The sequence below is a fragment of the Globicephala melas genome, chromosome 6 (genome assembly GCF_963455315.2).
Source record: "Globicephala melas chromosome 6, mGloMel1.2, whole genome shotgun sequence".
Taxonomy (NCBI): domain Eukaryota; kingdom Metazoa; phylum Chordata; class Mammalia; order Artiodactyla; family Delphinidae; genus Globicephala; species Globicephala melas.
In genome coordinates, this window is record NC_083319.1 from 92,323,366 (window position 1) to 92,344,422 (window position 21,057).

At 38.0% G+C, this 21,057-nt stretch overlaps 1 protein-coding gene across 2 annotated transcripts in view; it reads left to right on the forward strand.

Annotated features, from left to right (window-relative positions):
- The window catches only part of SPIN1 (spindlin 1), a 65,658-nt gene that overhangs the window by 35,381 nt on the left and 9,220 nt on the right, over window positions 1-21,057 (forward strand). For both annotated transcript variants that reach the window (XM_030832487.2, XM_030832489.2), the window contains 2 exons: window positions 3,555-3,603; window positions 16,976-17,229. In XM_030832487.2, the coding sequence (XP_030688347.1) occupies window positions 3,555-3,603; window positions 16,976-17,229 (303 nt within the window). The remainder of the gene's footprint in view (window positions 1-3,554; window positions 3,604-16,975; window positions 17,230-21,057) is intronic.

Below are 21,057 nucleotides of genomic sequence, written 5' to 3' on the forward strand. Positions count from 1 at the left end.
TGCTAACGTCAGCTGCCCTTTCCTTGTATAGTTAGTGGTGAAGGGAAGGAGGGGATCCTGACACCAGGTACAATTCCAGTAGATCTTGATCGAATCCTGTATTTTCACGTCTACTTTTGCATTTTTTATATCGTTATACGCATCTATTGTAAGCCTAGGGATGTTCCAGGGATGCTCTGGATAGATTTGCTCTCTGTTCAGTCTGTATCTTATTTTCATGTATGAGCTGCCCACTTCATGCACTGTATATATATAAGCATGCTAGGTGAAAGTAGGGGAGAATGGCTCTCTAAGCAATCGGGGTAATGTCTCACTGTTTTTATCTATGAAGTAGAATGGACAATCTTACACAGACCAATTGACCATATATCTCCTTTTTCATTTAACTTCTTAGAATTGTAAATGTTATGTAAGTACAGAAATTTATGTCTAAAAATTGCATGTCTTAATGTAAGCCCAAGGAGAGAGAACTTTGCAGAAAACCCAGAAGCCTTCTTGCTCCACCCAGGTGGATCTTGTTACTTAGCATGAATTTTGATCAATATAGTAAGCATGCTTTTGCATCATTCCACAGATATTGATAGATTGTTTTCATTTTCATATTTTTATTCAAAATATTTGAATTTTCTTTGTGATTTTGTGTTTGAACCGTGAAGTTTTAGAAGATTGTTGTTTAATTTGCAAATACTGGGGTGTTTCCAAATACCTTGTTATTTATTTCTGACTTGATTCTGATATAGTTAGAGGACATACTTTGTATGATTTCACGTTATTTTAAGTGTATTGAGGGTTTGTATTCTGAGTAGCATATGGTGTATCTGGGTTAATGTCCCATGTGAACTTGGAAGAGATCTTTATTTTGACAGTATTGGATTGGCATTCTGTAAATGTCAACTAAGCCTAGTTGGCTGTTTGTGATGTTCAGGTCTTTTATATCCTTTCTGATATTCCTAGCCACTTGTTATATCAATTACTGAGAAGCGTTCATATTTTTAAATATAATTATGAGTATGTCACTTTTCCATGTGAATTCTGTCAGTTTTTGCTTTATATATTTCAGTGTTCTTTATTTTATTTATTTATTTTTGGCTGCGTTAGGTCTTCGTTGCTGTGCGCAGGCTTTCTCTAGTTGCAGAGAGTGAGGGATACTCTTCGTTGTGGTACACGGGCTTCTCATGGTGGCTTCTCTTGTGGAGCACGGGCTCTAGGTGTACAGGCTTCAGTAGTTGCAGCACGTGGGCTCAAGAGTACAGGCTCAGTAGTTGTGGCACATGAGCTTAGTTGCTCTGCGGCATGTGGGATCTTCCCGGACCAGGGATCAAACCCGTGACCTCTGCATTGGCAGGCGGATTCTTAACCATTGCACCACCAGGGAAGTCCATATATTTCAGTATTCTATAATTAGGTTCATATACATTTAAGATTGTTATGGCTTCCCTTTTTTTGTTTTGTTTTGGTTTTTTGGCCGCGCCCTCACAGCTTGTGGCGTCTTCGTTCTCCCACCAGCGGTTGAACGCAGACCCTCGGCAGTGAGATCTTGGAGTCCTAACCACTGGACCACCAGGGAACTCCCTGGTATGGCTTCTTGATTGATCCTTTCATCATTTTGGAATGTCCTTTTTGATCCCTGATAACTTTGTCCTGAAGTTACTTTGTCTGATGTTAATAATCGTCTCTTCCTTCTTTATATGGTCTCTTAATTGATTCATTTAGACTATGTTTAATGAAATTATCAATATTGTTGGGTTGGAAAGATTTTTGCTATCTATAGTATTCTGAATCCACAGGTAGGTTATTTTGTTTATCTTAGCAGCACCTTAAAGATTTATTCCACTGTTTTCTGGCTTACATTGTTTCTGACAACATATCTGGAGCTAGTATTTTCTGTTTCCCTAAATTTAAGGTGTCTTTATTCTTTGTCTGCTTAAAATATTTTATTTATCATTGGTTTTCAGAAATTTGATTAGGTTGTGCCTTGGTGTCGTTTTTTCCTTTGTCTTTATCTTACTTTGGCTTCATTGAGTTTGTTGGCTCCACGGTTATATACTTACCACATCTGGAAAACTTTTTGTCATTATTTTTGTCAGACTTTTTCTTCCTTCACCCCTTGGTCCTCTCTTTCATGGAGTGCATTTCATTTATGTTGGGCTAGTTGATATTGTCCTACAAGTCACTGAGGCTGTTTGTTTCCCCCAGTTTTTTCCTTTGTGTTCCGTTTTAGATATGTTCTACTGCAATGTCTCACATTCACTGGTCTTTTTATCTGTGGGGTCTAATCTGCTATTAATCATATCCAGTGATTTTTTTTCTTTCATTTTGGATCATGTATTTATCACCAGTTTCATTTATTTATTCTCTTCTCCCCACCCCACCCCCATTTTTCTATTTTAAGTGTTTTTGTCTTCCTTTAGCTATTTGTGCATAGTTGTTAATAGTTCTTTTAACATCCTTGCCTGCTAATTACATCGTTTTGGTAATAACCCGCTTGGTTATGGGGTTACAGTCTGCCGCTTTTCCACAGGTCTAATAATTTTAGTTGGGGTGTTGGACATTTGAAGTGTGTTGTGGAGCACTGGGTTTTATTGATGTCCTTTAATGAATATTGGAGTTTGTTTTGGCAAGCAGGTGCTAGGATGGGTCTATAGCAGCTTTTATTCTTAGGGCTACTTCATCCTTCTGGTTAACGGATTATCTTTTTATGGTTTTTACTGACTGCCCTGTGTGTTCAAAGAGGTGGCTAGATGGACTTTGAAAAACCCTCATGCCTTTGCAGGTTAATATCTAGCCAGACTTAAGATCACCCCTCTCCTTCCAGATGTTTGGAGCTCCCTCTGAGATCTCTCTCCTTGCCAGCACTCAGATCCACAACTCCCAGCCACCTCTCCCTCCGCAACTCCCATCTGACTCTCAGTGTAGCAGAACCACAGTGTTCTTGGTTTTCCCTTCATGAACCGTCATCCACAAGTTGTTATGGGGATGCACTTGGTTGGTGTGGGGACCTCTGCATGGGTTTTCTGCTCCCTGGTTCCATAGTCCTCTGCTGCCTGTTGTCCTGATGTTTGGATCCAGATATGTCATATCTCTTGTCCCATTTTCTAGTTGTTTGTGGCAGGAAGACAAGTTCTGTACCTTTTAGTTCTTTATGACTAGGATTGTCATTTTTTGTTGTAGTTTTTGTCCGTGTGATTTTGGTTTTGTGTTTTATGGCTGATTTAGGGAGATAAACTGCTGTCTCTGTCATTTTATCTTCCCAGAATCCCTTATATCTCCTATTTAAAAGATAAGTAAACAAATGGTTTTGTTACATGTTGACTGTTTGTGGGTTTTTTTGGCCACGCGTTGTGGTTTGTGGGATCCTAGTTCCCCAAACAGGTATCAAACCTGGACCCTCGGCAGTGGAAACGCAGAGTCCTAACCATAAACCACCAGGGAATTCCCTTGTGGTTTATTTTAACTTCATACTTTATATAGCAGTTTTTCATAAGTTAACTTTTTCCTGAGTTTGAACTATTTTTTATTCAGTTTTCGTTGACTCATACTCACTTCTCTTTTAGGCCATGCTGGTGTATCTGCAAGCATGATGAAGAAACGGACATCCCACAAGTAAGCAATTCTGAAACTTGCCTTTTTAGATAGCAAATTGTGGCCTTTGGTTACATGAGATATGAGGTCATCTATGTGAGGCCCTCTCCCTGTATGAGCAGGTCTTGCCTCACAGCAGCCAGCATCACATATAGCCTTGCTGCATGCTGAGTAGTGGTGTGCTATCTAATCCCTGTGCATTGAGGACCTGGCTAGCACTCTGCCAGGCACACTCATTTCTTTATAAGATTTTCAAATGAATGAGGAGCTTGTAATTTAGAGAAAGCATAAGTATATTGAAAGATAATTTTAAGTGACAAATGTGTTATAAATCCTAAATTCTATAGGTACTAGAGAGTAGAAGCAACTTTTTTCCTCCCTGAAATCTTCTTTTGTGTGTAATGTAGTTATGTCCAAAAAGAAAATTGAGATACTATCTTAAATAACAATATCCACTGGTACTGTATTTTATTTAATAGATTTTACAAGTATCCACTACTGTGCAGTAGTGACGGCTACTGTACCATGGAACCCTCTCTAACAAATCAGCTATGATTGTATGAGTCTTAATCATGGATTGTTAAATATGGAAGACTCTCCTTGACCCTAGCACCTCCTAAGACTCCCCATAGCAATTATTTTCAAATTACTCATATTGAAATGCTTGCACCTCTTGGTCACCGCACTGTAGTGGTCAAAGAGTGTGAGTCCTCTGAGCTTTTGTGGAAGGTTTGGATGAATAAAGGTGCCTTAGAGTAATTGTTGGTGATTAAACTAAATATGTCTCTATTTAAATGAATACTTGTATATGTAATGTAAATATTTGTGATATTCAGTTTAAGAAATGACTTGGAAAGTAAAAATATGAAGATAAGGCAAGTCCTGAGGCTTGATAAAGTGTTTCTCAAATTTTATTTATTTGCCCATCACCTTCACATCTTCTGCCGTATCTAGTAATCTGATAATTTATGTAATATATCTCCACTAATTATCATATCATTACCATAAATGGTACACCACCTCTTGGCACAAATAGAAGGTAATGGAAAAAAACTTAAATACAGTGGGAAATGAAAGTAAATTACACATTAACTTTGCAAAACCGGAACTCTTCATCTTTTTTCCCCTAAAACACAAGGCTTAAATACCTACCTGTTCAATTTTTGAAGTTCATATGTGTACAGCTAAAAGGGTTTCTCATCCTGTATGTTGCATGATGCAGGGAACTTGATCTAGTGCTTTAATATGAGGTGTGCTTGTCTCACTTAAAGGGTAGACGTTTTGAACATATTAAAAGGGAGAAGTTGAAATGAAAGGAAAAGTTATCAGTCATTTTCCTATTTTTTCTAATCTCAGTGCAAATTTGAAGATGGGTGGGATGGGAAAAAACTGAAACAAAAGTTTCCACATTTCACAAGTGAAAGGTGTTAATAGGTGTCCTTGGAAGGGTGAGTGGGAATAATGGCTGTTGGAGAGGCTGGCCTTGGAGTGAGAAGCCCCATTGGCTTAGCTGTGGGCCTTACCAAGTTCCCTCATGTGCCTGGTGCTCTGCTTAACTCATGTAAAGTCATGGTGTTGGACTAGAACAACAAGGTTTTCAGCTTTTTATCATAGAATCCTTTCTACAGATGAAGTGTTTATAGCAAACAAATATAGGAAAGCAGAACTGGAGCCTCACTCTCCTTGCCTGCCCCCATTGTGGCTCTCCAGAAAGTAAGGCACTCGGGACTCCTCATGTGCAGCCACTGACCCGTGGTCATGCCTCCTCTCGCTTCCCGTGTTGGAACAGGGAGACTGAGCAATAATAACTCCATGTGCAGATGCCTCTGCTTGCTTGAGAGAGTCACAGGAACTCCCAGGAAACAAATGCTGGCAGAGCCACCGTCCTGAGAACGGCACCTACCGTCCCCATGGGTGCTAGGGGATTCGGGTAATCAGGTCTCCAGTGCTTGGAGCAGTACCTCTGCACCCAGAAACGTTGTGTAGCTGAGTCTTGTTCTCATTTTTTAAAGTAAATAGAAACAAACTTTTGTACTTCTTGCGGGCTAGAGTCCTTGGTGTGTTTGGGGGACAAGCTGGTGGACAAGCCTTTCCTGGCTTCCCAGGAGGTTATTTGGGAAATGTGCACTGAAGTTACATCTTGAAGGGAAGTGTAGTTGGGGACATGTAAGGTGAATTTAGCTACAGTGATTCTTTGTTTTAGTTTTCAAATGTAAATCCGGCTCTTTTCTTCCTAGTTGGAATAGTGGATAGATTTACATTTCAGGGTACTGTTGGAAGGTATGACTGGGCTTTGGTGTATTTCCTACTAATGTACATTTAGAAAATGGATCAGGAGCTGTTATATGCTAAGTTGAGGATTTCCAGGGAATGTTTTCCTTTCATTTTATAAGATACCAATACTAGTCACCAACCAAAACTGTGACTGTGATCCTCCTCCTTGTGTCCCTGGTGTAGTCTCATTTAGTGTTCATGGCATCCCTGTCAGGTAGGGACCATGAATTCTTCGTGCAGAGAGATTAAGTAACTTGTCTGAGGTCATACATACAAGAAGTGACTGAGCTAGGATTCAGAAATAGGACAGTCTGATTCTAAAGCCCATATTAACTACCACATTCTATTTCCTGAACTGTATGTTTTGTTGTCTCATATCTGAAAAATATATTATTTCTGTCCTAAACACACAGACTAGATAACAGTTGGAGCAAGCATCTAAATGATCCATGGTATTGACAATCTTAAATTGGTCAAATATGTAATACTTTTTAATCAATTTGCCAGTAACTGTTATTAACACCAGTGAAAGTGACTAGTGCTTTGGAAGACCCTTGAGGCATTTGGATGTTTGCCATGGACATCTCTGATATCCTCAGGGTGTACACTGTGTAGACAAAATAATGGAAAAACCATAGTGATTTGGATGGAAAACTTGACTTTCTCCATCTTGTTTTTATATTGCCAGTTTAAGCTGGGAATGACCGTATCAGCTGTAGAACTTTTATCAAGCAACAAGTACTAGAGAAGCAGTTTTTTCTCTCTCGACTTGCTGGTATGCATTTTGCAGAAAGATAATTATTTGCCTTAATAGTTTCTTTTGAAATCTGCTGGAACACGAAGTAAGGAAACTGCTTTTATCTCACAATACTAAATAGAATAAGGAAAGAGGTCAGTAATTAATTCATACACCAAAGTACATGGTGTGTGGCAGTCATTTACTGGTTCATAGTAGAATTGTAATGGTTGAAAATTTAACTTGAAGAAGTATGGTGCCTTTAAATATTGACTATAAAAGTAAGATATTTACTGATGAGAAACAGTAGTCAACTTAAGTCAATAAGGGAGTCTAGATAAAAGATGAAAGGTCTTAAAACAGATTTTTTTTAAATTGGGGTATAGTTGATTTATATTATGTGAGCTTTAGGTATACAACATAGTGATTCACAATTTTTAATGATTATACTCCATTTATAGTTATTATAAAATATTGGCTATATTCCCTGTGCTGTACAATATATCTTTGTAGTTTATTTATTTTATACATAGTAGTTTGTACCTCCTAATCTCCTATCCCTATTTTTCCGCTCCCACTTCCCTTTCCCTATTGGTAACCACTAGTTTGTTCTTTTCTTAATGACCAAATAATTGGAATGGTACATTGAGAACTTATTTAAAGTATTGAGCAAAGTACAGAAATATTTTCTGCACTCTCAGTTTATCGTTTTTGGGCACATGGATGGATAGAAATTAGTGTTTTTTCTGGATCAGCTCTACTAACAAAGGTCTGGTGCCAGGAGCAGTAGCACTTGGAAGCTTGTTAGAAAGTCTTTGGTCCCTCTCCAGACCTGCGGAATGGAGCCCAGAGTCTCTGGGGCAGGGCTTGGGTATCTTTTTTCAAAAGCTCTCTAGGTGATTCAATGGATGCCAAAGTTTGAGAAGCACTGGCCTAGACCATTATCAGAGCTGATATCTTAAAGCACATTAGATAACTAAGTCAAGTTGTTTGGAAATGAGTACACAAAATTACAGCAATGAAGGATGATTGGATGCTGTGTACTTGGTCACCATTTTCTCCCATTGAAACTACAAGAAAAGCCATTTATAGCTTCTGGAGATAAGAAACAAGGAAAGTGATTATAGATGTTTAATTCTTGTTTCTCTGCTTTTATCCTTGAATTGTTTGGATCTTGACGGGATGCAGCTTTTTATTTGCCCTTGGCTATGTAATTCCATATGTCCTCAGTTGAATGAAGTGTCTTGGTATTTGTTTACAGTATTGCTGTTTATTTATTGACTACCTAGTAAATGATAGTTAAGAACATTTTAGACTTTTTTTCCAAAGAAAATACCAGAGACTAAGGCTGTTAAAAATAATGTATCCAGGGAGAACATAAAACAACATCACCATATTAAAGGAACTGTTATTTTAAATTTTAAAAGTTCATTGCTTTAAATCATTAATCTCACATCCTTATTTGTACTGCTCTTATTTATTTATTAAAAAAATTTTTTTTGTTGTTCATGCTGTGTGGCTTGTGGGATCTTAATTCTCCAACCAGGGATTGAACCCGGGCCCTCAGCAGTGGAAACGAGGAGTCCTAACCACTGGACCACCAGGGAATTCCCTGTACTGTTCTTAGATTGAACTGTCTAGAGATGACACACGTGTGTTTGTGTTCTTTTTATATCTTCTTCCAGTAATCTGACATATTCTTATTGTTTGCTTTTATATATACTATTTCAACTCATGTAAGTAAGCTTTAATTTTTATTAAAGTTTTTTTTTTTATATATATAATTATTTATTTATTTTTGGCCGCGTTGGGTCTTCGTTGCTGCGTGTGGGCTTTCTCTGAGTTGCAGCGAGTGGGGACTACTCTGTTGTGGTGTGCGGGCTTCTCATTGCGGTGGCTTCTCTTGTTGCAGAGCATGGGCTCTGGGTGCGCGGGCTTCAGTAGTCGTGGCTCACGGGCTCTAGAGCACAGGCTCAGTAGTTGTGGTGCACGGGCTTAGTTGCTCCGCGGCATGTGGGATCTTTGCGGACCAGGGCTCGAACCCATGTCACCTGCATTGGCAGGTGGATTCTTAACCACTGTGTCACCAGGGAAGTCCCCCCTTAAAGTTTTTCTTACTGATTTTTGAATCTGAATTAGCAATTAGAAATTAAAGTAAAATGTTAGAGTTTGTTTAATATATAATTTTTAACTTTTCTAGTATGGAAAATTTCAAATACACACAAAAATAAAGTAGTATATAATAAATCCCGAATTCCTATCATCCAGCTTCAGCAATTATCAACATTTTGCCCAATATTAGATACTCTTAGTATATTTCTTGTAATTTAGGGAAGTTCTAAACCTTGTCTTCTAGTGGATGCTATAGTTGGAAGAGCTTAAATCAGTTTATCCAAAACTTATATATTTCTACACTCTTAATATTAAATAATATTTAATATTTTAACATATGTTTAAAAATATTTTTAAACATTCTTCTTTGTAAACTTCGGCTGCAAGGGTATTTGAACAGTTTAGGTATTCAAGGTGCAGTAATTGGAAAGCTTGACTGATGATTTTAAAAAGTAGTATACTATTATAATTACTGTTTTTGTCTTTGGTATTCATTGAGGCATCCATTCTTTTTTTTTTTTTTTTGCCGCGCCACGCGGCATGTGAGATCCTAGTTCCCCCACCAGCGATCAAACCCGTTCCCCCTGCAGTGGAAGCACAGAGTCCCAACCACTGGACCACCAGGGAAGTCCCATCCATTCATTCTTTTTTACCTCCTCCTTTCGATCAAATTAAGTTGTTTATTAAATAAATTGGGCAGAAATGGTATCTATATTAGATCTCCTTGAATTCTTCTTTTAGAACTAGTGAAATGATGTAAAAAAAAAAAGGCAACAGAAATAAAATTTGGAATTGATAACACTAATATGTATAAATCTGTTTTTATATATAGTTTATTGCAGAATTAGGACATCCATTGCATTAAGAGTAATTAAAAATTGTCTTTTATCTGCCTATGAAAATAAAATACTTAAGTCATAGAAAAATTTGAAAACACAGGTAAATTCAGAGGAAGACAACTTAATTATTTTTAATGCCATCATCCAGAGATTACACCTGTTAATAATTTAATGTATGTTTTAAAAAGTTTTTTTCTGCATATCTGTATGGATAATTGTGTGTCCTACTGTGTGCCCTGCCATGCACAGCACTAAGTGCTTTGGAAACATTATTTCATTTATTCCTTGCAACGACTCTGAAGGGATGTATGTACTGAGTTGAATAATGTCCTCCAAAATTCGTGTCCACCTGGAAACTGACTGTAATCTTATTTGGATATAGGGTCTTTGCAGATGTGATCAAGTTAGGATGAGGTCATACTGGATTACGGAGGTCCCCCAATTCAATGACTGGTGTCTTTATAAGAAGAAAATTTGGACACAGACTTATCGGGGAAAAGGCTATGTGAAGACAGAGATTGGAGTGATGTGTCTACAAGCCAAGGAATAAAATGTCATGTTTTTTCTGTGATTTTAATAGCTATGTAGTTATTTCATCATATAGATACACTGTTACTTATTAATTCAGTGAGCCCTATTGAACATTTTTTATTTCCAGTTTTCCCTGGTATGAACACTGCTCAGAACTTCACTGTAGTTGTAGCTTTGTGCTTGTCCACTGTTTTCTTTTGATAAATTCCTAGACCTGGAATTACTGGGACAGTGGATTGCCAGATTGTTCACTAGGAGGGTTGTATTTATTCTGTAAGCAGTTAGAAAATAGTACTTCATTGTAATTTGCATTAAATTTGCAGTTTTTGTTATTGGTGTAGAAAGATCATCCTACCAGCAGACCAGAACACTGAGAAATCTCTGCAAGATATACAGCAGATGCGAATAGATTTATATAAAAACTCAGCTAAGCCAAGGAACTCCCAACCACTTTCAGCTGCAAAGGAAGACCTCCAAAAAGTTGAAAAAGTTAAATGTTCAAACTAGACCCCTAGAATCTGTTCAGGTCAGGGAGAGCAAAGGCTGGCTGCAGTCGTCTGAATCATTATGGGTGAGAAACCATTAAGCAGTAGATGCTCACCTTACCTCCCCTGACTTGAAGTTGCTACTCAGTCTCAGCTGCTTCACAATTCCCTGGGTCCTGGCTGCTTTATCAGAACCTGTACTTAATACTCAGACACCAGGGACCCTGACTTGGCCTGAAGAAATACATCTCAGCTACAGATACCACTTAATCTTTCCTTGCATCTGAAGTATGAACACCAAGAATCATCAGGCACCTGAGGAACACTGATAGTACCAAAGAAAGTCATACATGGAACAGGGCAGCTAACCAGGAATCTGCAAGTGTTAAGAAAGATGCCACTCAGACAGCAGCAGACTCAACAAAGACAAGGCTAAACCCAGAAGTTCATAAGGAATCAGGAAAAGTGAAAATTATCCTCAGATATCAGAAGGTGTGTTCATTAAAAAGAAAAATGATTCAAGATAAAGAAATAATCAGTTCATAGAAATTAAAAATATTATGTAAGGTATTCAATAGATAGACTGAAATTCAAGCCTGTTTTACCTAATTCAAGAGATTGACCAAGTGCTAGTGAGGGATAATTAGAAACATATGTCACAAGTCCTGGTAACATTTCAGAATCCAGTAACAAAATTCTAAAAGCAACTTGAAGAGGAAGATGGGTTACCCTCAAAGGAGCAAGGATCAGATTGGCATCTGGTATCTCTCAACTCTGGAAGGTAGAAGACAATGAAAATACCTTTTGCAATAAAGGTACTGAGGGGAAAAGGAATCTGAGCCTGCCTTGTATACCTAGGCAAGTAAAGGATGAGAACAAAATAATATTTTGAGGCTTGCAAGAATTTGGAGTTTGCATTTGTTAACCCTATCTGACTTACCAGAGGACATGTCTAGAAAGACCAAATATATTGGGTTGGCCAAAAAGTTCAGGTTTACGGGAAAACCAGAACGAACTCTCTGGCCAACCCAGTACGTGAGAAAAATATAAATGTTGCAGAAAGCAACAAAAATCCTCTTGTTTACTTCTAAATAAGGAAATGTTTTTTTTTAATTATTTTTAAGATAGTAGCAAGATAAATAACAGTTTGGAACAAAAGACTGAATTTCAGCAGTGTGGTGAAAGTGGCCAGGAAGGGGTTACTAGGTGCTAAGGTGTTTGTTTTTAAAATTCTTTCCTTCTTTTACTAAGAATTTTTTTGTTACTTTTAGTCTTGTTTGGACTGGTGAAGGGAAAGTATAGGTTTTGATTAATTGTAGATTTTAATAGAAAATTGTAAGTTTAAATAGGATTTTTTTTTTTTTTTTTTTTGGCCGAGCCATGTGGCCTGTGGGAAGCTCCCCGACCAGGCATCGAACCCGCACCCTCAGCAGTGAAAGCATGGAGTCCTAACCACTGGACTGTCAGGGAATTTAAATAGGATATTTAGGAAGTTAGAAGTAATCGCTGTAAGTTCAGAAATAAGATCTATAGATTCCTACAGCTTCCATTAGAAGCTTTATTTGGTGCAAAGAAATCTTGCTCATCCTAGCTGTATAAAGGAAGAAAGGGGTGAGGAAATGAGACAAAGCATTGCAAACAGAAACACAAAGCAAAATGTTAGAATAGACCAAGCATATTATTTACCACAACAAAAGTTAGTGATTAAGGGCTTCCCTGGTGGCGCAGTGGTTAAGAACCCACCTGCCAATGCAGGGGACGTGGGTTTGAGCCCTGGTCTGGGAAGATCCCACATGCCGCGGAGCAACTAAGCCCGTGCGCCACAACTACTGAGCCTGCGTGCCACAACTACTGCAGCCCGTGAGCCTAGAGCCCATGCTCCGCAGCAAGAGAAGCCACCACAATGAGAGGCCCGCGCACCGCAACGAAGAGCAGCTCCCGCTCACCGCAAGTAGAGGAAGCCCGCTCACAACAACGAAGACCCAGTACAGCCAAAAGTAAATAAATAATTTTAAAAGTTAATGATTAAAGTTCCCTTAAAGAAAGTGAGGAAATAAAATCCATGCAAAAAGGAGGAATTGTGTTTCTTCAGAATTAAAGGATATAGGAGCCACTTTGAATAGGGATGCTTGCTGGCTAGATTTGAGTCCCTTGTGTTGTTCAGAAGATGGAGGAGAGCCTTGTGTACTATACCACTGGAGGTGACCAGGATAAAAACTGCTTGTTCTGAAATGTGATTAGAAAGCATCAAGCATCTCCCTCTTCAGAAGCAATTGCGGTTCCAGAAGAATGCCACTAATGAGTATAGAAAGGATGAGTGACTGAACTAGAAAATCACTGCTCTGAGTCTTCCAGTTGCCCTTTCCTGCTATCAATGGCTAAGTTTATATTGGTTTTGTTGAGAATCATAGTAGTAGAAAATTTCATGCCTCTGAATCTAGGATGGAATCTTTTCTGTTTGTAGTCAGTGTTTTCCAGAGAAACAGCACCAATGGTGCGTGCATAGAGAGACTGGAGATCCAGGGAAGAGCTGATGTTGCCGCTTGAGTCTGAAGGTAGAATTGCCTCTTTGTGGGGGGCGAACACTCCTTCTTAATACCTTTAACTGATTGGATGGGGCCCAACTATGTTATGGAAGGCAGTCTGTCTGTTGATTTACATTTTAGTTTCATGTAGAAAAATACCTTCACAGAAAACATCTAATGCTTGATTTAGATACCTGAATACTGTGGCCCAGCCAACCTGACACATTAAAATTAACCATCACACTGGTGAAGATGCTGAATTTGCTTATAATTTTGGTAGTAATAATGGAATGTCTGTGTGAATTACAAAATGGTGCATATGACTGAATTCTTTCTTCAGTGAGTTTTGGGAACCAACCTCTGCCTTTGCTGTGAAGAAAGCCTGATCCTGTACACAGGATGAAACACAAGGACTTTTGCCTAAAGATCAAAAGAAGATAGGTAATTGTCTATTTGAAGAAAAACATAATGCTAGCAAAGATTCTTGTATTCTAAAGGAGGAATGTAATCACCTTCACCAGCCATATCCCTACAGAGGGCCAGTTGGATGTAGTGGCACATTTTCAGGGATTATGAAAAGGTCTTGAGGTTCACTTTCTTTCGGGTTTGAGTATTAGTAGTAGTTACAAGTTACAGACTTGATAATATGTTATTAAGGTTTTTTCCTCTCCACTAAGTTTTATACTGAAGTCCTTTAAAATTAATCTTATTAATTCATTTAAGGTTATATAGATTGGTTCCTTACTATGAACAATATTGAATTTAGCTCTTGCTTTTCTCCTTTCTCTCTCCATTTAATACCAGGTACTTTGTTCCAAGTAATATTCTTTTGCTTGGTGAGCTTCTTATACTTTACGTATTCTTCTTTCATCCCCCTTTTCAGAGTAGTGTTAACTGTATTTTCAGAGCAGGTAATAGTTAAATACTACTCTATTTCTCTTGTTCCTGTGTTTGTTCTATAGTAAGAGATATTCATTGCTTACTATCAGCTCTGTGCTGAAACTTTTCTAAGTGTTCTTTCTTTTTTTCCCTCTTAATATTTATTTGGCTGCAGCAGGTCTTAGTTGCGGCACGTGGGATCTTTAGGTGTGGCATGTGGGATCTAGTTCCCTGAGCAGGAATCGAACCCTGGCCTGCTGCATTGGAAGCACGGAGTTTTAGCCACTGGACCACCAGGGAAGTCCCCAGGCGTTCCTGATTATCTGAAACTCTGTCCTGTACAGTCGTCCCTTGGTGTCCGAGGGGGATTGGTTCCAGGACCCTTCACACCATACCAAAATCCATGGATGCTCAAGTCCCCTGTATAAAATGGCATAGTATTTGCACATAACCCACATAAGTCCTCCCATATACTTCAGATCATCTCTAGATTACTCATAATACCTAATACAGTGTAAACACTATGTGGTTGTAAATACAATGTAAATGACAGGTAAATTGTTGCCTGTGTATGGCAATTTCAAGTTTTGCTTTTTGGAATTTTGGGATTTTTCTATCCATGTTTGGTTGAATCTGAGGATGTGGAACCCAGGGATATGGATGGCCAACTGTTAACTTCTTCAGGAAGCATTTGTGAGAACAGTATTCCCCGCGTTCTTATGTGTTCACACAGTTTTATCTGTATACTTTTACTTGGAGGTCAGTATAGAATTCTTGGCTGCCTGTAAAACCCTCACCTCACATTTTCTTTCCTGAGAACCTTAAGTTTGTCACTCAGTTATCTGGTGGCACACGGTGTCACTGTGTGATTTTCTTTTCCTTACACATGTGATTATCCTTACACATGATGCAGTTCTTTTGCTTGGATGCCCTCGAGATGTTATTTTCTTTAAAGTTTGTTTGTTTCACTAGACTGTCTTAGTGTCAGTAGTTCTGGGTCAGTTTTCCCAGGGGCATGTGTGTACATTTAAGTCTTTTATTTCTGGATATTTTTCTTGAATTATTTTAGTATTCTTTCTGTTCCTCTGATTTTAGCTTTTGGGTGATTCTGTTACATGGAAGTTGGAATTTCATATCTGTTCCCATCTGTCTCTTTTTTATTATCTGTTTTCCTTAAATGCCCCATGGTGTCAATTTCTTCCATGTTCCTCTAGTTTAGCCTTCATTTCTGAAAAGTTTTCAAATTGCTGCTTGTTTGTTGACTGTGTCTGATTTTTCTCACATCTTCTCTTGTGTAGCTGTCTCTCATCTGGGCTCTTATGTTTTTGATGTAAGTTCCTCTTTCATGGCCTCTGTTATGTGCATAATGTTAGGTGGTAATTTCCATCTGCCTTGTGGGCATATTTTTGGGTTTGCCTCTGTTGCCCATTGGTGCCACCATGGTTCTCTCCCGAGACTTTTGTACATGAGAAGGGGTGAGAGTATTCCAGGACAGCTATCCTTGCTGCAGAGCTCTTCAGTATTCCCATGGCATACTCAAGTTTCTCTGTATAGTCTCCTATGTGATACCTGTTGAGGTCGGCCTCCTTTGGGCCCACCCTGTAAGCATCTGAACCTCATCTTTCCTTTACCCACGGGCCTCACCCTACTCAGGATGTTATTCTCAGTATGTGTCCTCAGTTCAGGCTCTGCCTTTCCTGGAAGGCCATTTGGCTGGGTGTTTGCAGAGACTTAAGGGCTGGGTTAGACACAGCGTTTTCTGGTCTCATGTCCTGCATATAACCTTTTGAACCCTTTTACAGTCCAACTGGAGAAGTTTTCCTTCTGAGGTGTTCCCCAAATGGTGTTCCCTATCTTGCTTAGGTAAAGGACTGTGTCAACTGATTCTAGGCCTCCTTGAGACAGCTTTAATATCTTGTTGTAACCTGTTTCTCTGTTTCACAAAACACTAAGTTTACCAAGCTGGTCTACTTAAAATATATACAACTGTAGTTTTAAATATTACAGGCTACAATAAATTACTTGTTTTCAAAAGTTTATTTGTATTTATGCCATTTGTTCACCACTTTTATTTGTGGTTTACCAGATGAGAGCTTTATGCCCACATAAGCTTTGGGTTCTTACGAGTGGGTTCTTTTCTGCTCCCTAAATTTTTTCATTCTTGGCATATAGCAGCATCCATGTGCCAGCATGGCTTTGGCCTTCAGCTTGCGTTCAAGCCAAGTCTTGTCCCTTGTCTCTGGATTTCTACATGAAATGAAGATTTTTTCCCTGATACTGAGAGCCAGGTGTATTACTTGTAAACATTGTATGTAGATTTTTCGATTGTTTGTAATTGAGAAAGAATGTAGTTTGGTGTTGCTTCAATAATTTTTAATACTACATTAAGTATTTGTTACAAATTTAAGTGTTGAAGGTTATGTTTTCTAGAGAAGTAATGATAGTATAAATGCATGGATAGAAGCCAGCCTGGACTCCAGTTTAAGAAAAAGTTAAATGTCTAGTTTATTCTTATTGTTTAAGCCAGTGAGGACAAAATTATGTGGGCATTAGAATGGGTGAAATTGAGTTTCTTTTTAATGAGAAATGGATTTCTATTTTATAAAGCCATATGCATGTGTGGTTATTTCATGTAGTCAGCCCTTGTCTTTCTTTGATTAATTTGGGTAATTGTGAGTTGATTGAATTAAAGGAAACTCAGAAAGCTGAAAAACTGATACTTAATTTTAAGGCTAAGTTGCTATTGACTAGTTGTGTTTTTCTGTGTGTCCACAGTTAGGGTGCACAAGAAGCTTCTATTGCTAGAGACAGGCCCCACCTGTGAGCCACCACTGCACGGCTGTGGGACTGGGAGATGGCTGCCTGTAGCCACCTGAACCCTGAGTGTGGCAACATTAGCTAGCATAGGACCCGGATCATCTGTGATGGGAGCATGCTAGCTAGCAGTAGTTGTGTTGGTAGGAGTGCATACTTTTGAGATGATACCTTACGTGTGTATATGTGTGAATACAGAAAACATCGGAGCAGTGTGGGGCCGAGCAAACCTGTTTCCCAGCCCCGGCGGAACATCGTAGGCTGCAGGATTCAGCATGGGTGGAAAGAGGGGAATGGCCCCATCACCCAGTGGAAAGGAACCGTTCTGGACCAGGTGCCTGTAAATCCTTCTTTGTATCTTATAAAATACGATGGATTTGACTGTGTTTATGGACTAGAACTTAATAAAGATGAAAGAGTTTCTGCGCTTGAAGTCCTCCCTGATAGAGTTGGTAAGTTCTCTTTACTGTTTGTGCATTATATGCTTTAAAAATGATTATTGAAATGGATGCCTTTTGATTATTAGCATTACTGGTATTTTTTTTAATTGGAGCATAAGTACTTCTGATACACATTTAAATCAGTCACCTAAACCACAAAAACTGCTCAGCAAATGTTCTAAAACCAAAGTTCAAGGAACTGTGAAGGATATAAAGACGTATAAAATTGTTCCCCAAGAAGTCGACAGTCTAATAATTTCTAATATGATTATTTCCCACATTTTGCTCAGTTTATCTGGACTCTGGTGAGTAAGAGTATTTCTCATTAGCTCAAATATTCAATGTGCTCATTTCATCAGATTATAATAGCTCAGAAAAATTTCATGTATTTATTTTAGGATCTTTATGTGAAGTGAATTTTTATCATTGTGTATTATTATATAAGTGATAATTGTACCTTCAGCCAAAATTTAAGCAACCAAAACATGTGAACTCTGTTACAACATTTTTGGGGTTCGTTTGTACAAGGTTTGTGGGAAATGAATGGCTTTTTTAATGTCATACAAATCAGTTTTGCCTTGCATACCTTAGGTTCCTTAAGGCATAAGGTGTCAGTTAAATAATAATGACTGGTTTTATTTTTAAGAATAAAATAAAATATGATTTTATTCTTAAGATCAACGGAATACACCCAAGTTGTTACTTTCTTCAGAGTATTTACTTTGAAATGTTTTCTTATTATTATTACAGTGATGCTGCTATTGCTTGAATCTGGTTTATGCTTTTGGAATTGTCCTTAGAAGCCTATATATGTACAAATAGAGCCTCAGCAGATCTGCACTTGAAGGATAGAAATTTGGGATCAAATTGTCAAGGGAAGACGCTTACCTAGCCCCCCTTTCCCCCTTTGTTTTTGCCATTGTGTTCCTGGAACACATGCTTCCTCATCAAGTTAACTTTGCCAGAGCAGCAAGTTATTTTTTTAATCCTTGCTTTAGATAGCAAACACTGTCTTTATTCATCTTGTATAAATATAGTTCAGCTTTCACAGAAATCTTTCTTTAAATTTGTATTTTTAACCAAAGGTAACTAATTATGTAATAGTAAATCTTTGGCATTTTAGTCTAAATTCAGCTGAACACATTCTTCCTTGTGAAGCACATCCTCTTTTCTCCTGATCTTGACATCAGTCCATTTTCCACATTAGAAATTAACATTGAAGAATCTTCCCTTCAGGGCTTAAAAAGTATTATCCACACCTTTATATCAATTATTTGTGCTCAGTAATTATCATACATTCTTTTTCTGACCCAGAATTTTAGTTTCTGACCCCTTCAAGGGCAAGGCTGCTAGCTTACTTGAAATTTACTGCATTCTGCCACATGACCTGTGTTAGCTCTGTTGTCATCATAGGACAGAAGAAACCTTTTATCCTGATAAAAAAGTGATTTGACTAAACCAAAATATCTGAAGATATATGAGTATCTCTGGTGATGGGATTTAAGGGTTTCTTAATGTTTTTCTTTCTACTTCTGGGCCATCTCTGTTTCCAACAGTAGATATGGATTGCTTTTGTAAACAGAAAAGCAATTTAAAAAAGGAAATCCAAAGGCCTGTGTGCAAAGCAGCAATATGTTACATGCCTAATTTAATTAAGAGTTAACTATGGTATTCCCTATGATACTTTAGTCTGAAAATTTATTTGGACTTCATTTATGTTTCATGTAGGAAGAAAATGGTCTTTCCTAATTTGCTTAAGGCAGTACATTAGAGTTACAGTTTTGTTTTCCTTAAGCTAAAGGTGGAGAGAAAAGTCAGTCAGTCAACCCAAAAGCATGTGATGTCACAGAGTACCAGTTCCCAAAGTGTAGTCTGAGGACCCTTGAGGTTTCCAGAGGCCAATTCAGGAGGCTTATTAGGTCAAAATTAATTTTCATAAAAATCTTAAGATATAATTTGCCTTTTTCACTCTCATCCTTTCACAGTTATACACTGGAGTTTCCCACTATTTGGAAGATCTGCATAACTCAGTGAATACAATATTTTCTATATGAGCAATGCATGATGTTACCAAATCATATATTGGTGAAAGATCCATTCAAAGACCGACAGATTTTTTATGTTGTGGTAAAAACACAAAACATTAAATTTACTACCATAATTATTTTTAAGTATACAGTTCAGAGGCATTAAGTATATTCACATTGTTATGGAATAGGTTTCCAGAAATTTTTCATTTTGCAAGTCTGTAATTCTTTCCCCATTAAAACAACAGCTACTCTTTTCTGCCTCCCACTGGCCCCTGGCACCCACCATCCTGTTTCTATGAATTTGATTACTTTAGATACATCATAAGTAGAATCATGTAGTATTTGTCTTTTTGTGACTAGATTCTTTCCCTTAGCAGAATGTCCTCAAAATTCATCCATGTTGTAGCATGTGATAGGATTTCCTTTCTTTCTAAGGCTGAATAATATTCCATTGCATGTGTATACCACGTTTTTTTCCCCATTCATCCATGATTGGACACTTGGGTTCCTTCTGCCTTTTGGCTATTGTGAATACTGCTGCTGTGAACATGGGTATACAAATATCTCTTTGAGCCCTTCTTTCAGTTCTTTTGAGTATTTAACCAGGAATTCTGAATCATATGGTAATTTTGTGTTTAATTATCTGAGGAGCCTACATACGTAATATTTTCCATAGTGTTTGTTAACATTTTACAGTCCCACCAACAGTGCCCGAGGGTTCCAATTTCTCCGCATCCTCACCAATATTTGTTATTTTCTGTTGGTTTTGATTTGCATTTCTTTGATGATTAGTGATGTTAAGAATCTTTCATATGCTTTTTGCCCGTTCGTATGTCATTTTTGCAGAAATGTCTGTTCAAGTCCTTTGCCCACTTTTTTGATCAGGTCACTTGATTTTTTTGTTTTGTTTGTTGTAGAGTTGTAGGCGTTCTTTATGTATTCTGGAGACAAATGAATTTTAATTTAATAGTGTGACAGAAGTTTATTGATAATGATTTCAGATTCTACATTGCAATTAACCTTTAAGGAAAGCTACCACTTGTTGAGTTTTGATGTGGTATCATAGAAGAATACCTAGAATTATCTGAACACTAATAAAATATTTTTTCAACAGCATATCTTTGTGATTTTATACACCAACTAAAAGTACATACAACAGATTGAATGCTGAAACAGATATGAGATTCTAGCTGTCTTTTTTTTTTTTTTTTTTTTTTTTTTTGGTGGTACGCGGGCCTCTCACTGCTGTGGCCTCTCCCGTTGTGGAGCACAGGCTCCGGATGCGCAGGCCCAGCGGCCATGGCTCTTGGGCCCAGCCGCTCCACGGCATGTGGGATCTTCCCGGACCGGGGCACGCACCCGTGTCCCCTGCATCGGCAGGCGGACTCTCAACCACTGCGGCACCAGGGAAGCCCCTAGCTGTCCATTTTTAAAGCTAGACATTTCTTACTAATTTTTTGTTAGAAAATATTTTTCATTAAAAATCTGTTTCTGTAGGTATTTTAACATATTTTTAGATATGTCATTTATAATTTCTAAAATAGTTGGTACTGATATTTATCATCCATATAAACAAATGCTCAAAAACTTTTAAGAATGTAAAGGAGTCCTAAGATGAGAAAGTTTGATAACTTCTGGTATGAAGAAAACTAGTGGGATTTTGCTATAGTGTCATGCACAGTGGGGAATTCTCTGTTATTTGGGGTAATTATTGCATACTTAAGCAAAGAAAACTACCGTATGTGTTTACAGTGTCCTTCTGATAAAATTGGATAGCAGTATCTTTACCAAGAAATTCTAATCTTTGTTC